General features: G+C 44.1%; 1 protein-coding gene across 2 annotated transcripts in view; it reads left to right on the forward strand.

Moving 5' to 3' along the window:
* Positions 1–22,535, forward strand: part of gmds (GDP-mannose 4,6-dehydratase) — a 170,311-nt gene that overhangs the window by 33,488 nt on the left and 114,288 nt on the right. For both annotated transcript variants that reach the window (XM_010897815.3, XM_010897816.2), the window contains 2 exons: positions 14,884–15,076; positions 16,452–16,556. In XM_010897815.3, coding sequence (XP_010896117.1) covers positions 14,884–15,076; positions 16,452–16,556 — 298 coding nt within the window. The remainder of the gene's footprint in view (positions 1–14,883; positions 15,077–16,451; positions 16,557–22,535) is intronic.

Here is a 22,535-nt window from a genome sequence, read left to right on the forward strand (position 1 = left end):
AGTGAATGGGTCTACTTTCCGAAGGCTCTGTCTGCCTCTGTGCGCACGTGTGTACAGAAATATAGAACAAATAACAAAATGACAATGATCACCTTCGTCAGATGTCACGGCATGCTTAGAAACCCTCCGTCAAGGCAGAGAACCACAGAATAACCGGGCAACAGCCATTCCAATATGTGACCGTATAAAATGTTGACTAGTGACTCAGAGAAGACACCGCTCAACACTAGGATGCAGGTGCACCACATGTCCTCTGGTGGTTACAGCGCCCTGGATTATCCTCCATGTCAGGTCAGCTACTCCTTTATCAACGAGCAGCTTGTGTAGGCCATCTACATCCTTTCAGGGAACAGCCTCGTCCAAACAACCATGCCCAGCTTGACGGTTTTAACCCTTCCAGAGAGGACACATACGACCCCTTCACACATAATGTACATTTCAGAGAGGGAGGGACGGAGGCAGAGCCTGAGAGAGAGCGACTGCTCTCTCTCAGGGGTGGGATGATACTGGCTAGATATTATTTTCAATATATCTTGTCTCTGTTAAATGGTTCTTGGTTCTGTTGTCAGTTTCAGGTGTTGTTGGCTAGTGCCTGAGCTAAGAACCCATGAACCATATTCACATGGGGCATGATGGTGCATGTTGACGGAGATGTTTGGGTGTAGTTGTGGGTATGTAAAGCCTCGGTGCAGCCTAGTGTAAAGCGATTGGTCGGCTGTCTATTTTTAGTCATGCTTATAGTGGCGTCATGGGCGGGTAGTGGAACCGCTTTACTCCCTTCATACACCCTTTTCCCCTGCTCCAACTTACACTTACAGTACAGTGGTGAGACAATGTTTGTGAACCCTTTAGTATCTGGTTTCTTTTTGCATTAACATGGCCCAAAATGTGATCAGGTCTTCATTGAAGTTGGCATAATATTAGATTATATAAACCTGAGTTGATAAATAACAATATTTTTTTTACTTCATGACTTTATTGAAAAGTAAATTGAATTACCTTTCTCTTTGGGGAAAAAGTATGAGATCCTCTAGTATGAGATCCTTAATCAGCTCAAAAAAAAAGTCATCAAAACTGTATTATTTGGTGCCATTTTCTTGCTTTCAGTGTGAACAATTTTCTTTTTCTGGTAAGAATACGATTGAAAAATATCTATATGTATATGGATAATTATGAAAATACTGTGAATAATGTTGAGTTAAATGTTTTCAGAGGAAAAAGATAAATTTGACCAAAATGCAAATTGTATTTGTTTAGGTGAGAGGTTAGCATATTAAATTGTTCACATTCAAGTTGTTACCAGATTCACTCATGTGTTCAGAAACATCTTATCTCCTTCCCTAAAATGTAAACATTACTCCAGTAATCAGTCACCACAGAGCTATCACTGGGGGAAAAAACCCAAAACAAACAAAATATTATTTTCCTGGATGAATCTTATCCAGTGACTGTTGATATAAGTACCAGGTCTTTAGAAACAGAATGATTATGTATGAATGCTGAACACCTTCAGGACAGTAGCTAAATGCTTTTCTTTGTTACAGTGAGCCAATTTAAGTTATGTTGTTATGGTCTTAAACAAATAGAATAAATGGATGTATGTGTTTTTCAAAGAAACAAATAATAGTGAGAGTGATGTGTGTTATACAGTATGTGTGTTTTCTTGGAGCTGTCAGTAACATAGTTTTGGTTCGTTCATTATTTCATCTATTTTTCCCCTGTGGCGGATTCTAACCTCATGATATGCTAGATTAAGAGATTATGTTATCAGATGTATGTCCTCTGCAGAAGAATAAAATTGGACTTTAACTTCCTTTTAGTTTCCTGATGTTGTGTGATCCCCCCAATTTCACAACTTGACAGTCGTGTACTTCCTGTTCTTTAGATACTTTATAAGTGGACATTGTAGTAGGGCTGGCTGGTTTCCATGTCTCCATTCTGGCATACATTTCCTGTTCCATACTATTGTGTAAGGTAGTACCAGCAGTACACACAAGGGGCACTATTTCATAGATACTATTACAGTACTAGCAAATCATCCAGGACTAATGCAAATGAACCTGAACTTATAATGTCAAAGGCTACTCATGCTTGATCCATGAGGGGATTCATTGTCATTGCTGTAACCCCAGGCTTTGATCTAACAAGCCAGCCACCAACAGTATATCTGGCAGGTTGGGAAACCAAATGCATGCCTGGAGGTCTGAGCTCAAGACAGCTGATAAGACATTCAGCAGGGCTGGGATGATACTGGCAAGGAACCAAAAAGTCCAGAACATTTGAATTCTTTAGGAACACAGCCATGATGTTGGGAAATAAACAAGTATTTTGTCATTCTGGATCAGCCTTTTGTTTTTTTTTATTCGATAACTCTTACATACTTCTTTATTTTGTATTATTTATGAAATGTTTATTTAACCATGTTAAGTCTCATTAAGATTAAAATCTATTTTCCTGAGCAAAAACAAGTAATAATAATAACTGCATCCAAAATACTATAGCGTCAACAAACTATGGTTGTACATAGAAGTGGTGAGGAGGAGTAGTGCAGCCTAGAGGTCAAACATTTACACATTCAAACTCATTCATTGTGACTCGATTCTGTCATTTCAGTTTAATTGTTTTTGTTTAGTTTTCAAGCTTATTCCAGGTATAGAGAGAATAATCATGGAACATTTTTATATTTTTATGTTGCTATGTGCTGGCTTTAGGCATGCAGTGTCAATGTTATTCATTAGTCTTGTGGACATCTCAGAATAAAGGTAAATGACCAAAGGTGGTGTGGAAGATCGTTACATAGGTGTATTACAATTCCCCAGGACTACACTGTAGACAATTGTAATATGAATCAGTGTCAATGACTAAAACCACAGATCTCATGTTTCAACCCGAAGAGATCAAACCTTTTATTATAGAAAATATATAAAATGTTGCATGTCTGATTGTTTTCGTTCAACATTCATTTCTCACTTTTTCAGCTGTTTAAATATGTTCTATATATTTCGCAGAGGTATTCCAAAACCTTATCAAATGTGTGAAACAAAAACGGATGTCATCAGGCAGACCTTAACGAACCCACTGACAGCCCCAGAGATGGAAAAGGTGTTCTCTTATCTGCTGACATCTGTCTGAACACTAGTGGAATTATGCTGCAAAGAATGTATCGAAATGTTCCAGCCATTACCGAAATACTGATCCGTGAGTCAAAACCATCAGTTACTGAATGGGCCAGTGATTGCTGTAGATGAGTGAGTGAGTTAGACAAGGAATGGCTGTTTGATAAGGAGTTGGCTGGGAGTCAGTTATGTCACTTGGCTTGTCATTGTGGTATGTTGTTTGCTTTGGGTATTGTAACCGCCCTCGCCGATTGTCACACACACAGCAGCGCCTGTCTCCTGCTTTGACGTGTTCTTTCAGGTAGAGCTGTCACTCGTATCGCCTGTGTGAAATCCGCATCATCAGCCTGGTTTGGTGAGCTTCCACGGGATTCCTTGTGTAGCAGTTAGGCTATATTTACCACGATGTGTTGCTTTTCATCCAAGTTGGCTGAGCCACAAGACGGTCTGTGTTCTGTTTCTGCAACAGCAAGGGGCGTGCGACGAGGAGCGTGTTGCACGTACACAAGAACGCACATGCATGCACATTGAGGAGTGGCCAACGTTTTCTACGTAGGATCACTGTTGCCCAAAAAACACACCCACACATACAATTACATTCCTCTAAAGCACTCCTATACTTTTTATGAGTCACCAGTAATTAACTGCATCAAATTAATCATTTGTTTTTATTTTCACATGGTCAGCATCAGATGAATGAATTACCTGTGGACCTATGCCACATTCTGTTTTATGTTCTGTTTCTTCTTTGTGTAGTTATTTTCTCAGGCTTCTTTTCATTCTTTTTTTCTTTTTGGGAAACCTTTAATGCATAGCATGTGGATTAGGTTCTTCTGGGAAGGAGAACAAACACTGTTTCACTTCTGTGCAAAGATTAAGGGATAGTTTGTCAAAAATGCTATTTGGTGAAATTCCCCAATAGCATAATTAGCATAGTCAGTAGTTAATTTATTAAAACTGTGCAAACGTTATAGCAGAAGCTGCATTCTAGTGGATTTCTTTTACACATGGATAGTGGCGTAGGATGTCAAAGGATGCTGGTTGTTTAATCCTGAAAAAAGTAGCTTGCTGGCTAACTCTAGCTCTGGCACACACGCCTTACTAGTTTGTTTCATCAAGATGTAAACAAACTGTCAGCATACCTGTCAACGTGTTTTCTCAACAAAAGCTTGTTTTGATCAGCTTTGCCCATTGCAGCAGGTCGAAGACAGCAGCTGTCTACGTGGAAAGTTCCACCTAAAGCAAGCTAACTACCTACTGTTGCTGAATTAGTAGCTAGCTAGCTGCAACAGTAGCTAGTTACCTTGGAACATATTTTACGTTGTGTGAACTGCAATGCTTAGTAGGATCCCTAATCCTACTCCCTGTTACAGTCACTGCTACATCATTAGCAACCATGCTACTTAACAGGACTTTCCAAATGAAGACGTTGCCCGTTTTATAAAATAAATGTTTTAACTACTTCATAACAAACTACTTTTCATTTGCATTATGACAAACTAGCCGACTACTGTTTTATAAGGGCGAGGTCGAGCGCATACATATTGCGAATTTTGTCAGAACAAAACGTTCCCATGTTGTCGTGAATAGTAAATGTATCTACATTTAAATGTTATTTCTTCCCGATATCTGTCATCAGTTTGAATAGGCCCTGAACCTGAACCCTAAAGACATGTCTTGCAGATTTGGCCAACTAACGTTTTCAGGACATTTGGTACTCAAAGGTATAACATTTTGACATATATGTATTCCTTCATTCTCTTTGCCCACAGAGGATGTAGGCAATAAGTATCAATGTGCAGATAGAACGTAATGATATCTTTCTGGAGGAAGAGAATTTTCAAGCAGTTCTTTGAAACTGTTCTCCCCAGTAACGGGACCCTCCCCAGATGGGGTTGTGGTCAGAACACGCCGGGGAAGCGGTCTTCCAACTGATTGCGTAGTTCTACCGGTGTTGATCTAAAGACAGAGAGTCCAGTGAGGATGGAATGAAAGGCAAGGGGAGCAAAGCGGAAGTGTGTTTGTGTGTGTGTGTGTGTGTTTTACACAGTGTGTGAATATTTGCTGGGACAAACAGCTGGGAACCAAAAGGTTGCTCCTGTGGTCTGAACAGGTTGCAGTTGAATTGTGGGATAGAATTGCTGCTCTGCTCTGGCGGACCTCCTGTAGCTACGGGTCTTTATTCTTCCAAAACGCTCCCAGAACACAGAGGTCATGCCCCAGTTCTGCTCCAGTCACTGTGTGGGACAATTCTGAATGCAAGTTTTCTACGTCAGTTCTCAGGCATACGGCTGTCGGATCGCTGTGTCCTGGACACCTGATGGGCCCTGTCTTTCCCCTGCATGTGTTTCAGTACTGTATATTTTAATGTATGTGTAGTTAATGTTCTGTAATACGTTTTATGTATAGCTACATATGGTACTGTCGGCGTGTATGAATTTCTCTCTAACACTGTTTGTTTATTTATTTACTTTACAGATTTTCTCTTTCTGGATATTTTCCTGCATTATTCTCCTGTGACATATCTGTGCGTATTCTGTGCTGTGTTAGAATTCGGCTGCTGGTTTACAGATAAGGGAAGTTGTCTCCTGTGTTTAGCGGAGCTAAGGGTAGTCTTTCTATTGATATATAAAACTCCAGCCGAGCACTTCCTTTTCCCATCCATTCCGTGTGATAGCCCTCCTTCAAAGACTGTTGTTCCAAAGTGTTCTAAACCCGGCATTCCGACCCCTGACACTGTGTTCCCACCCTGTTGAGGGCTGGGTAGAGCTGCACTTAGTCTTGTTCTAACTCCTATGTGACTGTTTTTCTGGTTCATTGTCTTGTTGTAGCTCTTCAGTATGTGTGTTTCTGGTTCAATGTCTTTTTAATAGTTCTTTTTGTGACTGTGTTTCTGGCTCATTGTCTAATTGTGGATATTCTGTAACTGTGTGTGTGTGTCCCTGGTTTATGAACCATTATTGTGTGTGAATTTCTGCAAATGAGAGTAATAGAGTATTATCCACATCTAGATAAAATACTTTTAGAGAAGGGAAAATAAAGACATCAAGAAATGGAGAGCGTGAGAGTGAAGGGAGTTTAGTCTTGCATTGCTATTGTGAGAAGTAGCTGGTAGTGACTAATAATGGAGATTGAGATGGATGATTCAGATTAAACTCAAATTAATAAAAATGCACTCAGATTAAACCTCTTTTTATAACCCTCCCCAATAAGGACCTCCGTCCAGAGATTGATACGTGGTATTAATGTGTCATTAGTAAGTTCAAGGAGTTTGGTGTTCCTGCTTCTCCCTGAGTGCCTGCGTGATAACATACCCTATCTGTCACATACAAACCCCTTTCCAAACATTGGGAATTAAAGCCTCCGTCTGTAATTTTCTCATTAATGTCACAGTTAAATCCTTTGATTTTGAAGAATATGAATATAAATGACTTAATGAGATTATAACTACTTCCCAAATGTTGGAAGTTGATGTGGAGAGTGAAAGAGTGAGGGAGAGAGAGGGGGCTAGAGTGTGGGCTAGACCATGGCAGACCTTACATGATGTGTTTTGAAGGTCTGGTGGAGGTGATGGATCAGTCTTGATCCTCTGCTGGTGCTGGTATGCACTGTGTGAACTTGGACAGATTTTCGACGGTTGTACAGTTCACCGTGCGGACTTGGCCGCAGCAGATATGAAAACATGAAGCTTAGCTGATTTATGATGGGCCAGATGTGCCAGATATTTCCTTAATAACACTTGAATGTTCCAGCGGCGTGGTGGTCCTTCATTCTCTTTCTTCCAGGTCTCTCTCTCCCTCTTGTTCTGTTTTTTTTTCTCTGTACCTTGTACCAATTACCTTGGTAATAAACATCGGCCACACCTGCATGCAGGGTGAAATCATCCGCCAGGAGTGTCCTCCTTAAAGGTGAACTCTGCTCAATGTCATTTATGCTGGCGGCACTGTGGATACTGAGGTTTGTGTTTGTGGTTCACAGGTTTGCTTTCTGCTGTTACAGGATGGAAGAAAAAGCAGTGTAGCCAGTGTCATTCTCTTAACCTAATTGCCCAGGCAACCAGCTGTGCGAACACACACACACACACACACACACACACTTTTATTATTTAATTTTTTTTGTGGGGGCCTGAATCCCAGAAATCCATGTTCCCTTTCCACTAGACCAACACCCCTGACTCGTACCCTGAACATAACCTCAATAACCTGACCATTATCCCTGGAATTAACCTAGCCCTGGAATTAACCTAGCCCTGGAATTAACCTAGCCCTGGAATTAACCTAGCCCTGGAATTAACCTAGCCCTGGAATTAACCTAGCCCTGGAATTAACCTAGCCCTGGAATTAACACCAATGCTAACACCATGCCCAGTTGTAACTTTTCCCCTGAATCGAACCCAAGAGCTGCAAATGTTTCCTCTAGTGATGTTCTCTTGTGAGTCCGTGACTCTCAGACAGTTGTTCACATACAGACTAGAAGGTATTTACAACTAAGATAAGGAAACTACACAGCAAGCAGTAGGCAGGCCAGGCACACAGCTGTTCTCCGTCTACCCAGGGGGTATGGGTCCTGGGTGGGCAGTGCGGTGAGGCTGGGGAGGGCTGTGTGGGGTGGTTGTCTGGGTAAATGAGGCGTGAGGGGTCCATGCTGTATGACAGGACACAGCCCAGATGAATGTGCGTGTGTGCGTGCGTGTCAGACTAGAGGGGTAGCACCTGCAATGGCCTCTTGACATGACTTCTATTTAAAGATCATGTAAGCAATGCCCGAGGCTGGAGGGGGGCCGCTTCCCTCCTCACAACGGGGGCATTCATCAAGTCAGGGGGGCATGGGGGCAGGAGGGCTACTCCACGGGGGTGCTGCTGTACTTAAGTGGGGTCTGGTGGGTCGTGAAGGAGGTTTAACGGGTGTAGTAGGGAGGGAAGGAGGTGGAGGGGGAGGGGGGGGGGGTGTTGTGGAGTCTCACCCCTCTTAGTGAGATTGGATGCTGGGAGACTGATTACGGACAAATGGAGGAACAGCTGGGATGTTTGGTCCCTGGTCCCTTCGGGGGGGGGGGGGGGGGGGCTTCCCTCCACTCCTCCCCCCCCCCCCCCCCCCCCCCACTGCTTTGATGTCATCTGGTCCTGCTGATGTCCAGCTGATAGGAGTGTGAGAAAATGTACCCACTGGAAAGGGAGGGAGGGAAGTGAGAAGAGAGGGACATGAGGGAAGGAAAGCGGGTGTGTGGGGAGAGAGGGACATGAGGGAAGGAAAGCGGGTGTTTTGGGAGAGAGGGACATGAGGGAAGGAAAGCGGGTGTTTTGGGAGAGAGGGACATGAGGGAAGGAAAGCGGGTGTTTGGGGAGAGAGGGACATGAGGGAAGGAAATTGGGTGTGTGGGGAGAGAGGGACATGAGGGAAGGAAAGCGGGTGTGTGGGGAGAGAGGGACATGAGGGAAGGAAAGTGGGTGTGTGGGGAGAGAGGGACATGAGGGAAGGAAAGCGGGTGTGTGGGGAGAGAGGGACATGAGGGAAGGAAAGCGGGTGTGTGGGGAGAGAGGGACATGAGGGAAGGAAAGCGGGTGTGTGGGGAGAGAGGGACATGAGGGAAGGAAAGTGGGTGTGTGGGGAGAGAGGGACATGAGTGAAGGAAAGTGGGTGTGTGGGGAGAGAGGGACATGAGGGAAGGAAAGCGGGTGTGTGGGGAGAGAGGGACATGAGGGAAGGAAAGCGGGTGTTTTGGGAGAGAGGGACTAAATAAAGGTAGAGTAGGGCCAGGTAAGGGAATGGTAGAGAAATGTCTGGACACAGACTGGTGTGCTTAGTACTCTGGATGTGTTGTCGGACCAGGCTGGTCCTAGGCAGCTCCCTCTATAAGGACACTGCATTGTTTTGCTGCCTGTGGCAATCAGACTCAGTGAGTTGTGGTGTGGCGCAACCATTCAGCCACTGTCAGGATGAGTGTGTATGCGCATGTTTGTTATTGTTCTGAGGTCAGTAGACCGCAGCTAAACACCCCCCCGAGGGGAGAGACCGTGATGACGCAACACCCCCCCCCCCCCCCCCCCCCCCAGCCGTGTGTGTGACTGCTGAAGGCAGCAGTAGCCAGGGGGCCCGACCACAGACCACTGCATTAAGGCCTGTTGCCATGTTTACACTGCTGTTTATGTTTGTGAGGGAGGATGATTGAAGGGTACTTGGTGTCTGTCGGGTAATTGGGCTGATTGGGAGGGGAGGGAGGGAGGGAAGGAAGGGAGGGGGGAAGGAAGGGAGGGGGGGACGAAGGGAGGGGACGGGACGGGTGGAGGGGAAAGTATGAAATTGTATGCAATTTGCTCTGTCAGTTGCTCTGGATAAGAGTGTAAATGAGGGAGGGAAGGAGTTCTCTCCCAGAGTGTTTCACCTAATACTTAAAGGGGAACTTTACCCCAAATCACTGTCGAAATGGTAATGTTTTAGGTGCGATATAGTGGACCTGTTAACTGTTTGGTGGTGTGCTGATTAGGTGAGCATGGTCTCATTAGTCTCTGTGGGACAGGTGGCCAGTTGCTAAGGGCCACAGCACGGGAAATGAAACTGTTCTGGCTGCCTGCTCTTCACCTGTGCTTGGATTCTTTTTTGGAAAAGCAATCAAACCACCCGTTGGTTAGAAAATCTGATAACTGCTTCAAATTCAATCACAATACCAGACTGTGCATTTTGACCCTGCTCGGCTATGTTACTAACTTTATAAACCAACACGCACTAACTGGCACATCCTCTAGCCTTGTTCGACTGTTGTACACACCTTGTTTTTGTGATTGAATACAGTGCAGTGGAAAGCTAACATTAGCATGAATTGCTAGCTATTTTTGACTCAGCAATTTTATTGTATTTAATCCCTCTTTTACCTAGTTATTAGAAGGTTTTTTCAAGGTTATGTCTATTTACAACAGCCTGTTTTTTTTTGGTCTGTCTTGAAGGCTGTAACTGTTTAACATAATGTAATTAATATGACAAAGTAATATTAATGACTGGGAAACCCAGGTGGTTCAGTATTACAAGCTTTTTGTCCTTTTTAAATCTGTATTGCCTGCATCACCCAACCAGCAGTGGCTTCATCCCTCTAGTCCACTCCACTCAGTTAAAGAGGGCAATCTTGGGAGTTGTAGGACTCAAACAGGCAATTGGTAATATCAGGACTGACCAGGACAATCAAAAACCAGATATATGGACTTGTTTTCTTTGTGTGTCTGTGACTGACGTCTACAAACACACAGACCACGACTGTTTTGAGGTCCCAGAGTATATCCACCGTTGACCCGATGACGCTAGCGGATCACTCTTGACACTGATGGGCTTGGGATCTGCAAGCCATTGGATTGGCCGTAAGGTTCCAGGAATTCCCAGCATGTCGGAGCGTTCTGCGCAAGACCGGCGCCCATGCCTATCGATACCCATCACACTGATCTGGCAAGCAAGAGGGCTGAAGATGTGGGTGGGGTGGATGGAGAGGCCGACGAGAAGGAGGGGTAGCGAGTGGGACTGGGCCGGGAGGCATCTCGGAGGGACTTTCCAGACTCTTCCATGAAGCCGGTGCTTGACAGCAGATCTACGCGGTCTATGTACCTGCCTGCCCCAACAGACGGCGGCGTACGCAGCACATCCCTCCTCCTCCACCTGTTTAGTCAGTATTTCGGTTTTATTTATCCATCTCCATAGCTGCGGTGGGCTCCTCACCAGCCAGGCAGAACGCATCTGTAATTAGAAAGACAGGCAGACAGGCGGACAGACAGGGGAGAGGAACGCAGTAAGGCGAAGAATGGAGCTGGGGTGTTTTCTGAGGACATGCGTGCTGAGCCTTGCACTGTGATCTGCCGGGGTGATCCGTGTAAGGAAGGACTAATCACGTGTGTTTCTGTGTCCTTGGGTTCCGAGCTAAACACTGTTTTGCCTTTTACTGGAGTAGTTAGTAGGGTGTGATTGCTTTAATTCCACCATATAAAGGCTCCTCCATGTAACATGCCTCCACCAATATGAATGAATGAATGACATCTTCTGTAGATGTAGACCTGTCTGTTCTTAGCGGATGGAGCTGAGTGTAGCACTACATGTTGATGTACATAACTACATTCAGGTATTGTTTCATGCTGTCATCACGTCGTATAGAACGAGTATTTAAATGTGACATGTATCCCATGGACAGCAGAGTGTTTGTATGTGTGTGTGCGCGCACACCTTTTTTTTTCATTGGAGATAACGCTTTCTCTGGCGTGTGTTAAGTGGTTGATGGCAGTGTGTCAGTCCAGATGCCTCTTGTTTAATCTCCGGGTGAGAAAAGTCTGCAGAGATAGGAATGTTTCTGCATAGGTTGTAAGCCTGTTATTGTTTTGCTAAGCCATTTTAACAGCTTTGGATCCCTCTGGAAACCTAAGGGGACGATTAACAATGTGACGCAAGTTGCAACAGGGCTCTGAATGATGTTATATCATTGATCCCCTCTCTCTCCCCTCTCTCTCTCCTCTCTCTCCCCTCTCTCTCCCCTCTCTCTCCCCTCTATCTCCCCTCTCTCTCCCCTCTCTCTCCCCTCTCTCTCCCCTCCCTCTCCTCTCTCTCTCCTCTCTCTCCCCTCCCTCTCCTCTCTCTCCCCTCTCTCTCTCCCCTCTCTCTCCTCTCTCTCCTCTCTCTCTCCCCTCTCTCTCCCCTCTCTCTCCTCTCTCTCTCCTCTCTCTCCCCCCTCTCTCTCCTCTCTCTCCCCTCTCTCACCTCTCTCTCTCTCCTCTATCTCCCCTCTCTCTCTCCCCTCTCTCTCTCCCCCCTCTCTCCCCTCTCTCACTGTCATTCTCTTTCCCTCCCTCCCTTACTCCTTCACTGTTGGAGTGTTATTGTGTCTGATTCTGAGGGAATGTCAAATTGGCACATCCAAAGTAAAAAAAACAGGTGTGTGTAGGTTGTGTGCGCGCAGAGGAGTTAGAGTGACACAATCACAGCAAGACAGGACTTGAACTGTTGAGCCACCCTTCATCGTGTAGAGACACCACAGGTGTCATAGATCTAAAGCCATGCTTCTGGATAGTTTTACATACTGTTAGTAGGAAACTGTGAGAAATGTATGGTGACTCGTGTCCTCAGTGTCCACTGCAATGTGCTCTGATATTCACTTGATTATGTGCCGCTCTTTTGAGCCGGTTAGTAGGTGATTGTTTTCCTCCTTACTGCCATCCCCAAGATATGGAATATGATTTCTGAAAATGTGTACCCAGCCATACACAGGAGGCCACCCAGGCGAAACAGCTTTTTAAGGCACTCTTTCGTAGCAGTGGGCTGCTCGTCAGCGCTCGGGTTTGAGCCTCGACTGTGCGGCTAGCTGAGGAGTGAATAGGCCAGAATCACCTGGGTAGGGGGGAGGCATGGACAGCGGGGAGTCTCATCAAGCTCTAGCGACTACCACAGGTGACCTGGGAGCCTGCGTAGCTAACCGATATCAGCTGAGTTAACATCAGTACATGTGCTGTGTGGAATGGTGGATGCCTCAAGGGAAAGCTTGCCGGGATCTTTAACTATTCCAATTCTACTGGGAGTTGTGATGAGATGGGGCCATAGACACAATTACAAATTGGGGAAGGAAGACAAATGAGGAAAAAGGGTGTTGAACAACACAAGTTATCTTTTAGTTTCTGGGTCCTCAGGAAGTCATGTAATGCTGAATTATTAACTTGATATTTCTGTGTACGGTGTTAAATTAATCACTTTTTCTGTTGCGGAGTGCAAAAAATAGTTATAGTTAGGCTAGTTCATTTTTAATTCAGGAAGTGAGCTGAGATTTCAATTAAAGTCTGCTCTCTATCATCTGACATGCTGGTGGATTGAGGACAGTGGACAATGAAGCTCCTGTGTTTCACCCCATACCCGTTCCTCTGGAAAAAGACACGGTAGAACAACATTACTACATCTGTCTGTTCTATACGTTACTGCAGCGTTAACGTTGCTCATCAGTGAGTGTGATGTTCTGGTCCTAGATGGTCCGTATATAGAGGATCACCTCAGGGCGATCAACAGATCAGGATTCCAACCAGCTGTGTGTCTGTGTGTTTGTGTATGTGTGTCTGTGTCTGTGTGTGTGTGTCTGTGTGTGTGTGTGTGTGTGTGTGTGTGTGTGTGTGTGTTTTTCATGTGTTCTTTAGGCCTCCATTTAGAAACCTTTTAAATGCTTACCTCTTTTTTACGTCTGAAATTTTGCTTGGCGGCCAGTGGACCCCCAATGCTGACAGGGCTTGGCTGGGTGCCCGGACCCCGAACAATATCTGCCAAGGGGGCTGGAGAGAGTGAGGGGCCCGGCCAGACACACACACACACACACACACACAGACGCGGGAACGTCTGGCCTCTAAGCCGTCAGGACTGCAGCCCTGCCTTCTATAATGACAGAGAGTGGAGGCATTACGGCAATTTGTTTGATTTAAGTTGTCAAGGCGGTCCAGACCCTGGCCCTCTCAGCTGGTTTTGATACCCCTATGTTTGTGTGTGTGTGTGTGTGTGTGTGTGTGTGTACGTACGTACGCGCGCCCCTTCTGCATACCTGTCTGTGAAATGAAAGCAGCAGAAAAGGACATCTTCTCCATAATGACGGTAGCACACCAACGTCTGAGACGAGAGACAGGAGGACTGACAGAGGCTATGAACAGGAGAGAGGGAAGGAGGTGGGCAGATGGGAGGATGTCTGGAGGAGGGAGAGGAGATAGAGATGGATATGATGTGGGGGGGTAAGAGATGTGAGACAAGGATTAGAGAGAAATGAGCTGGAAGAAAGGTGAGAAAGTTGGCATTCTGTTCCACCTTAGTGGCCTCACATGAAGGAGGCGTTCTGGGTCTGTTAGGCCCCTGGTTTCTTTTCATCTAGAGAAACAGCCAAGGAGTAAATCCCCAACGACACCCTTCTCCCTTTTATACAGTATGTACCTTTACCCAACGCCCAGGGACTCCTTTAGGGCTTGTTGCACTTTGTAGGGAATAGGGCACAGGTCTCCCCAGCATCTGATGTGGCACAGGTCTCCCCAGCATCTGATGTGGCACAGGTCTCCCCAGCATCTGATGTGGCACAGGTCTCCCCATCATCTGATGTGGCACAGGTCTCCCCAGCATCTGATGTGGCACAGGTCTCCCCAGCATCTGATGTGGCACAGGTCTCCCCAGCATCTGATGTGGCACAGGTCTCCCCAGCATCTGATGTGGCACAGGTCTCCCCAGCATCTGCTCTGCTGGGTCTGGATGCCTGCTAGTTAAAGACCTTGTTTCACTCAACAACTCCTGACAGCTCAGTGGGAAAAGCACGTCTTGACTAGGCTGTGTGTGTAGACACGTGTGTAGATGAATACTGAATTCCACATAAAGGTGTGTGTGTGCGCTTGTGTGTGTGCGCTTGTGTGTGTGCGCTTGTGTGTGTGCGCTTGTGTGTGTGCGCATGTGTGCGTGTGTGTGTCGGGGGAATAGAGTTCCTCTGTTCTCTATAGCTTCAGGTTAAATAGTGGGTCTTTATCCCAGAGCTCTATCGCAGTACTTGGTAAGCGGTTAACTGCAGACACATTTTTGTATGGGCGTGTGTGTGTTCGCAGTCAACCACCAACACATTTGAGCCGTCCATCCACAAGGCCGTGTGCTTGGACCTACAGCAGCTCGTCTGTAGATGGTTAAACAGGATCAGGTCCCACACCAGGAGAGATCCCGTTCTTTGTAGTGTTGAACTTGATTGGTTTTGTTAAACACTGGTAGGATTTCTCAGTGTAGTGACGGATGTCTCTTTCTCTTTTAGATCTCCTTTGAGCTGGCGGAGTACACTGCTAATGTGGATGGTGTCGGGACCCTGCGGCTGCTGGACGCCATAAAGACCTGCGGTCTGACCGACAGCGTCAAGTTCTACCAGGCATCCACCAGTGAACTCTACGGCAAGGTCCAGGAGATCCCTCAGAAAGAGACCACACCATTCTACCCACGCTCACCTTATGGTACCAACAACACCAAACACACACACACACACACACACACACGGCTATACCTTAAGGACATTCAAGTTTAATTTTGTATGGAAGGCCTTTGAAGCTTCTATGCCCTGGCAGTCCTCTTCAAAGAGGTGTGTTTATGAACAGAGCAGCCTTCAGAGCTCTCTTCACCCCCCCTCCCCAGCCCAAGCTAAATGTCTGACTGAGGACCAAAGTGAGTCGTACTTCAACAAAGACACCTTTATAACCACTGATGTATACAAATCATGATTTGTCGATGGCCATTGGGAGTCTTTGAAGCTATCGTTCGGCCATATTGGCCCTCCTTTTTGACATTGCAAGAAAGCAAATACAACGCTAGATTAGTTAGCGTAATCATTTCCATTGCAGTTGAATTTACACCGGCATGTTTGAGACGTACCACCCAGGATTGTGGCCATCAGTTGCGGGAAAATCAAGCAATATGCTTGCGCACGGCGTAGAAACTTGAGAAGGTTCTGATGGAGTAATCTTCACGCTTCACTCTGGATGTGGCTATATTGAGAACCACACATTTCTGCATTGTTAAATATGCAAATATATTGCAATACTATGATTGGTAGTGAAATTTCTCTGCATTTTGTAGTCACAATAAGTTAGCAATAAGATATTTTCTTACAAATATTTCCAGACATGAAACCTTACAATAACAGATTTTGTGTGTACGTGTTTAAAAATTTAATTTGAAACCAAATGTCATTTTTTTTTAAAACATTTGCACGGCGCTGTGTACTTCATGTGGTTGTAGATGTTATCCACTTCAAGTAGAGATACAACATTTATAACAAGGACTAGTCCACTTTTAGTTTGGTGTCATTAGGATGACCTCGTATTGCTCTTCTGGTCCATGTCTGCTGCTGACCTCCTGGCTCCTCCTCTCTCACTTAATCCCTGGCACCTCCCCCTTCTCTCTGTGTCTGTGGCCTCTCTCTCATCAAGTGGGAGAAGAGAGCCTCAGGGAGAGATGAAAGTGGAAGATGGGTGAGGAGGGGAGGAGTGTGGGAGAGGGTAATGATGGGCGAGGTAGGAAGGTGAAGTCAAGTTGGAGGGAGTGCTTGGAAAGAGGGAGGAAGACTGACAGAATGGAGAAGCGGTTCTGCTTCCACTCTGTCATCATCAGACATCCACTGGAACACGATCGGTGGTACCGGTGTATTCAAATACCATGGCAGGACTGCACATTCATTTCCCTCTCTGTCTGTTTTTCTTTCTCTGTCTGTCTGTCTCTCTCTCTATATATATTATTACATTTCTACATTTCACTCTATTTTTTGTCTCCGTTTCTATGTCACCCCTTTGCTTCCTTTACTATTATTTCCTAATCCCTCGTTCTCTGTTTCAGGCGCTGCTAAGCTCTATGCCTATTGGATCGTGGTGAACTTCAGGGAGGCCTACAACCTGTTTGCTGTGAACGGGATCCTCTTCAACCATGAGAGCCCCAGGAGAGGTGAGCCCTGTCACTCACTGGTCACTCACTGGTCACTCACTGGTCACTCACTGGTCACTCACTGGTCACTCACTGTTTCTCGGTACTGTCATAAGTCACATCCTGACTACTGGCCTCTACAGGATGCTATTTTTTATTTTTATGTATGTTTCTTTATTAAAGGGGGGGGGGGGTACATGATACACACTAACAGAGGTATGCACTTACACACATGCAGCACACACATGTAGATTTTTAATATACTTTCTGAGCCCAGAGGTCCAAAAGGTTGTATGCGCTGGTTTAACCTGATTTGCACACTACAGGGACTTGATATTAGTACCACATGACTGAACACAGACCCATTCCCTCCCTCAAATGTGCACAGTTTGCTAATTCAGGTGTTTATGATTTATCTATAATGAAGGCTCTAACCACGACCCCTTCAAAGGTCCAAGGTCATGGGCTGGCCAATAAATCCAAATGTTTTATTATAGAGAGGAGAAGAAAGTGGGGGAGGGTATGGGAGCGGTGAAATGAGCTATGTTAGAGTCACTCCAACCCACAGACTTTTAGACTGACTGGTGGCCACTACTATTACTGAAACATACCGAGTCAGAGATTAAGACTGACTGGTGACAATACTACTGTTACTGACACATACAGATACAGACATTTAGACTGACTGGTGACAATACTACTGTTACTGACACATACAGATACAGACATTTAGACTGACTGGTGACAATACTTCTGTTACTGACACATACTGATACAGACATTTAGACTGACTGGTGACAATACTACTGTTACTGACACATACAGATACAGACATTTAGACTGACTGGTGACAATACTTCTGTTACTGACACATACAGATACAGACATTTAGACTGACTGGTGACAATACTACTGTTACTGACACATACAGATACAGACATTTAGACTGACTGGTGACAATACTACTGTTACTGACACATACAGAATACAGACATTTAGACTGACTGGTGAAGACACTACTGTTACTGACACATACAGATACAGACATTTAGACTGACTGGTGATGACACTACTGTTACTGACACATACAGATACAGACATTTAGACTGACTGGTGACGACACTACTGTTACTGACACATACAGATACAGACATTAAGACTGACTGGTGACGACATTACTGTTACTGACACATACAGATACAGACATTTAGACTGACTGGTGACGACATTACTGTTACTGACACATACAGATACAGACATTTAGACTGACTGGTGAAGACACTACTGTTACTGACACAAACAGATAAAGACATTTAGACTGACTGTTGACGACACTACTGTTACTGACACATACAGATACAGACATTTAGACTGACTGTTGACGACACTACTGTTACTGACACATACAGATACAGACATTTAGACTGACTGGTGACGACACTACTGTTACTGACACATACAGATACAGACATTTAGACTGACTGGTGACGACATTACTGTTACTGACACATACAGATACAGACATTTAGACTGACTGTTGACGACACTACTGTTACTGACACATATATATACAGACATTTAGACTGACTGGTGACGACACTACTGTTACTGACACATACAGATACAGACATTTAGACTGACTGGTGAAGACACTACTGTTACTGACACATACATATACAGACATTTAGACTGACTGGTGACGACATTACTGTTACTGACACATACAGATACAGACATTTAGACTGACTGGTGACGACATTACTGTTACTGACACATACAGATACAGACATTTAGACTGACTGGTGACGACACTACTGTTACTGACACATATATATACAGACATTTAGACTGACTGGTGACGACACTACTGTTACTGACACATACAGATACAGACATTTAGACTGACTGGTGAAGACACTACTGTTACTGACACATACAGATACAGACATTTAGACTGACTGGTGACGACATTACTGTTACTGACACATACAGATACAGACATTTAGACTGACTGGTGACGACATTACTGTTACTGACACATACAGATACAGACATTTAGACTGACTGGTGAAGACACTACTGTTACTGACACATACAGATACAGACATTTAGACTGACTGGTGACGACACTACTGTTACTGACACATACATATACAGACATTAAGACTGACTGGTGACGACACTACTGTTACTGACACATACAGATACAGACATTTAGACTGACTGGTGACGACACTACTGTTACTGACACATACAGATACAGACATTAAGACTGACTGGTGACGACACTACTGTTACTGACACATACAGATACAGACATTTAGACTGACTGGTGACGACACTACTGTTACTGACACATACAGATACAGACATTAAGACTGACTGGTGACGACATTACTGTTACTGACACATACAGATACAGACATTTAGACTGACTGGTGACGACATTACTGTTACTGACACATACAGATACAGACATTTAGACTGACTGGTGACAATACTACTGTTACTGACACATACAGATACAGACATTTAGACTGACTGGTGACAATACTACTGTTACTGACACATACAGAATACAGACATTTAGACTGACTGGTGAAGACACTACTGTTACTGACACATACAGATACAGACATTTAGACTGACTGGTGATGACACTACTGTTACTGACACATACAGATACAGACATTTAGACTGACTGGTGACGACACTACTGTTACTGACACATACAGATACAGACATTAAGACTGACTGGTGACGACATTACTGTTACTGACACATACAGATACAGACATTTAGACTGACTGGTGACGACATTACTGTTACTGACACATACAGATACAGACATTTAGACTGACTGGTGAAGACCTACTGTTACTGACCACATACAGATACAGACATTTAGACTGACTGGTGACGACACTACTGTTACTGACACATACAGATACAGACATTTAGACTGACTGGTGACGACACTACTGTTACTGACACATACAGATACAGACATTTAGACTGACTGGTGACGACACTTACTGTTACTGACACATACAGATACAGACATTTAGACTGACTGGTGACGACATTACTGTTACTGACACATACAGATACAGACATTTAGACTGACTGGTGACGACATTACTGTTACTGACACATACAGATACAGACATTTAGACTGACTGGTGACGACACTACTGTTACTGACACATACAGATACAGACATTTAGACTGACTGGTGACGACACTACTGTTACTGACACATACAGATACAGACATTTAGACTGACTGGTGAAGACACTACTGTTACTGACACATACAGATACAGACATTTAGACTGACTGGTGACGACACTACTGTTACTGACACATACAGATACAGACATTTAGACTGACTGGTGACGACATCTACTGTTACTGACACATACAGATACAGACATTTAGACTGACTGGTGACGACATTACTGTTACTGACACATACAGATACAGACATTTAGACTGACTGGTGACGACATACTGTTACTGACACATACAGATACAGACATTTAGACTGACTGGTGACGACATTACTGTTACTGACACATACAGATACAGACATTTAGACTGACTGGTGAAGACACTACTGTTACTGACACATACAGATACAGACATTTAGACTGACTGGTGACGACACTACTGTTACTGACACATACAGATACAGACATTTAGACTGACTGGTGACGACACTACTGTTACTGACACATACAGATACAGACATTTAGACTGACTGGTGACGACATTACTGTTACTGACACATACAGATACAGACATTTAGACTGACTGGTGACGACATTACTGTTACTGACACATACAGATACAGACATTTAGACTGACTGGTGACGACATTACTGTTACTGACACATACAGATACAGACATTTAGACTGACTGGTGACGACACTACTGTTACTGACACATACAGATACAGACATTTAGACTGACTGGTGACGACACTACTGTTACTGACACATACAGATACAGACATTTAGACTGACTGGTGAAGACACTACTGTTACTGACACATACAGATACAGACATTTAGACTGACTGGTGACGACACTACTGTTACTGACACATACAGATACAGACATTTAGACTGACTGGTGACGACACTACTGTTACTGACACATACAGATACAGACATTTAGACTGACTGGTGACGACATTACTGTTACTGACACATACAGATACAGACATTTAGACTGACTGGTGACGACATTACTGTTACTGACACATACAGATACAGACATTTAGACTGACTGGTGACGACACTACTGTTACTGACACATACAGATACAGACATTTAGACTGACTGGTGACGACACTACTGTTACTGACACATACAGATACAGACATTTAGACTGACTGGTGACAATACTACTGTTACTGACACATACAGATACAGACATTAAGACTGACTGGTGACGACACTACTGTTACTGACACATACAGATACAGACATTTAGACTGACTGGTGACGACATTACTGTTACTGACACATACAGATACAGACATTTAGACTGACTGGTGAAGACTACTGTTACTGACACATACAGATACAGACATTTAGACTGACTGGTGACGTCATTACTGTTACTGACACATACAGATACAGACATTTAGACTGACTGGTGACGACATTACTGTTACTGACACATACAGATACAGACATTTAGACTGACTGGTGAAGACTACTGTTACTGACACATACATATACAGACATTTAGACTGACTGGTGACGACACTACTGTTACTGACACATACAGATACAGACATTTAGACTGACTGGTGACGACACTACTGTTACTGACACATACAGATACAGACATTTAGACTGACTGGTGACGACATTACTGTTACTGACACATACAGATACAGACATTTAGACTGACTGGTGACGACATTACTGTTACTGACACATACAGATACAGACATTTAGACTGACTGGTGACGACATTACTGTTACTGACACATACAGATACAGACATTTAGACTGACTGGTGACAATACTTCTGTTACTGACACATACAGATACAGACATTTAGACTGACTGGTGACAATACTACTGTTACTGACACATACAGATACAGACATTTAGACTGACTGGTGACAATACTACTGTTACTGACACATACAGAATACAGACATTTAGACTGACTGGTGACGACACTACTGTTACTGACACATACAGATACAGACATTTAGACTGACTGGTGACGACACTACTGTTACTGACACATACAGATACAGACATTTAGACTGACTGGTGACGACACTACTGTTACTGACACATACAGATACAGACATTTAGACTGACTGGTGACGACATTACTGTTACTGACACATACAGATACAGACATTTAGACTGACTGGTGAAGACACTACTGTTACTGACACATACAGATACAGACATTTAGACTGACTGGTGACGACACTACTGTTACTGACACATACAGATACAGACATTTAGACTGACTGGTGACGACACTACTGTTACTGACACATACAGATACAGACATTTAGACTGACTGGTGACGACATTACTGTTTACTGACACATACAGATACAGACATTTAGACTGACTGGTGACGACATTACTGTTACTGACACATACAGATACAGACATTTAGACTGACTGGTGGACGACATTACTGTTACTGACACATACAGATACAGACATTTAGACTGGACTGGTGACAATACTTCTGTTACTGACACATACAGTTACAGACATTTAGACTGACTGGTGACAATACTACTGTTACTGACACATACAGATACAGACATTTAGACTGACTGGTGACAATACTACTGTTACTGACACATACAGAATACAGACATTTAGACTGACTGGTGAAGACACTACTGTTACTGACACATACAGATACAGACATTTAGACTGACTGGTGATGACACTACTGTTACTGACACATACAGATACAGACATTTAGACTGACTGGTGACGAC

The sequence above is a fragment of the Esox lucius genome, chromosome 8, assembly GCF_011004845.1.
Source record: "Esox lucius isolate fEsoLuc1 chromosome 8, fEsoLuc1.pri, whole genome shotgun sequence".
NCBI classification, from domain to species: Eukaryota; Metazoa; Chordata; class Actinopteri; order Esociformes; family Esocidae; genus Esox; species Esox lucius.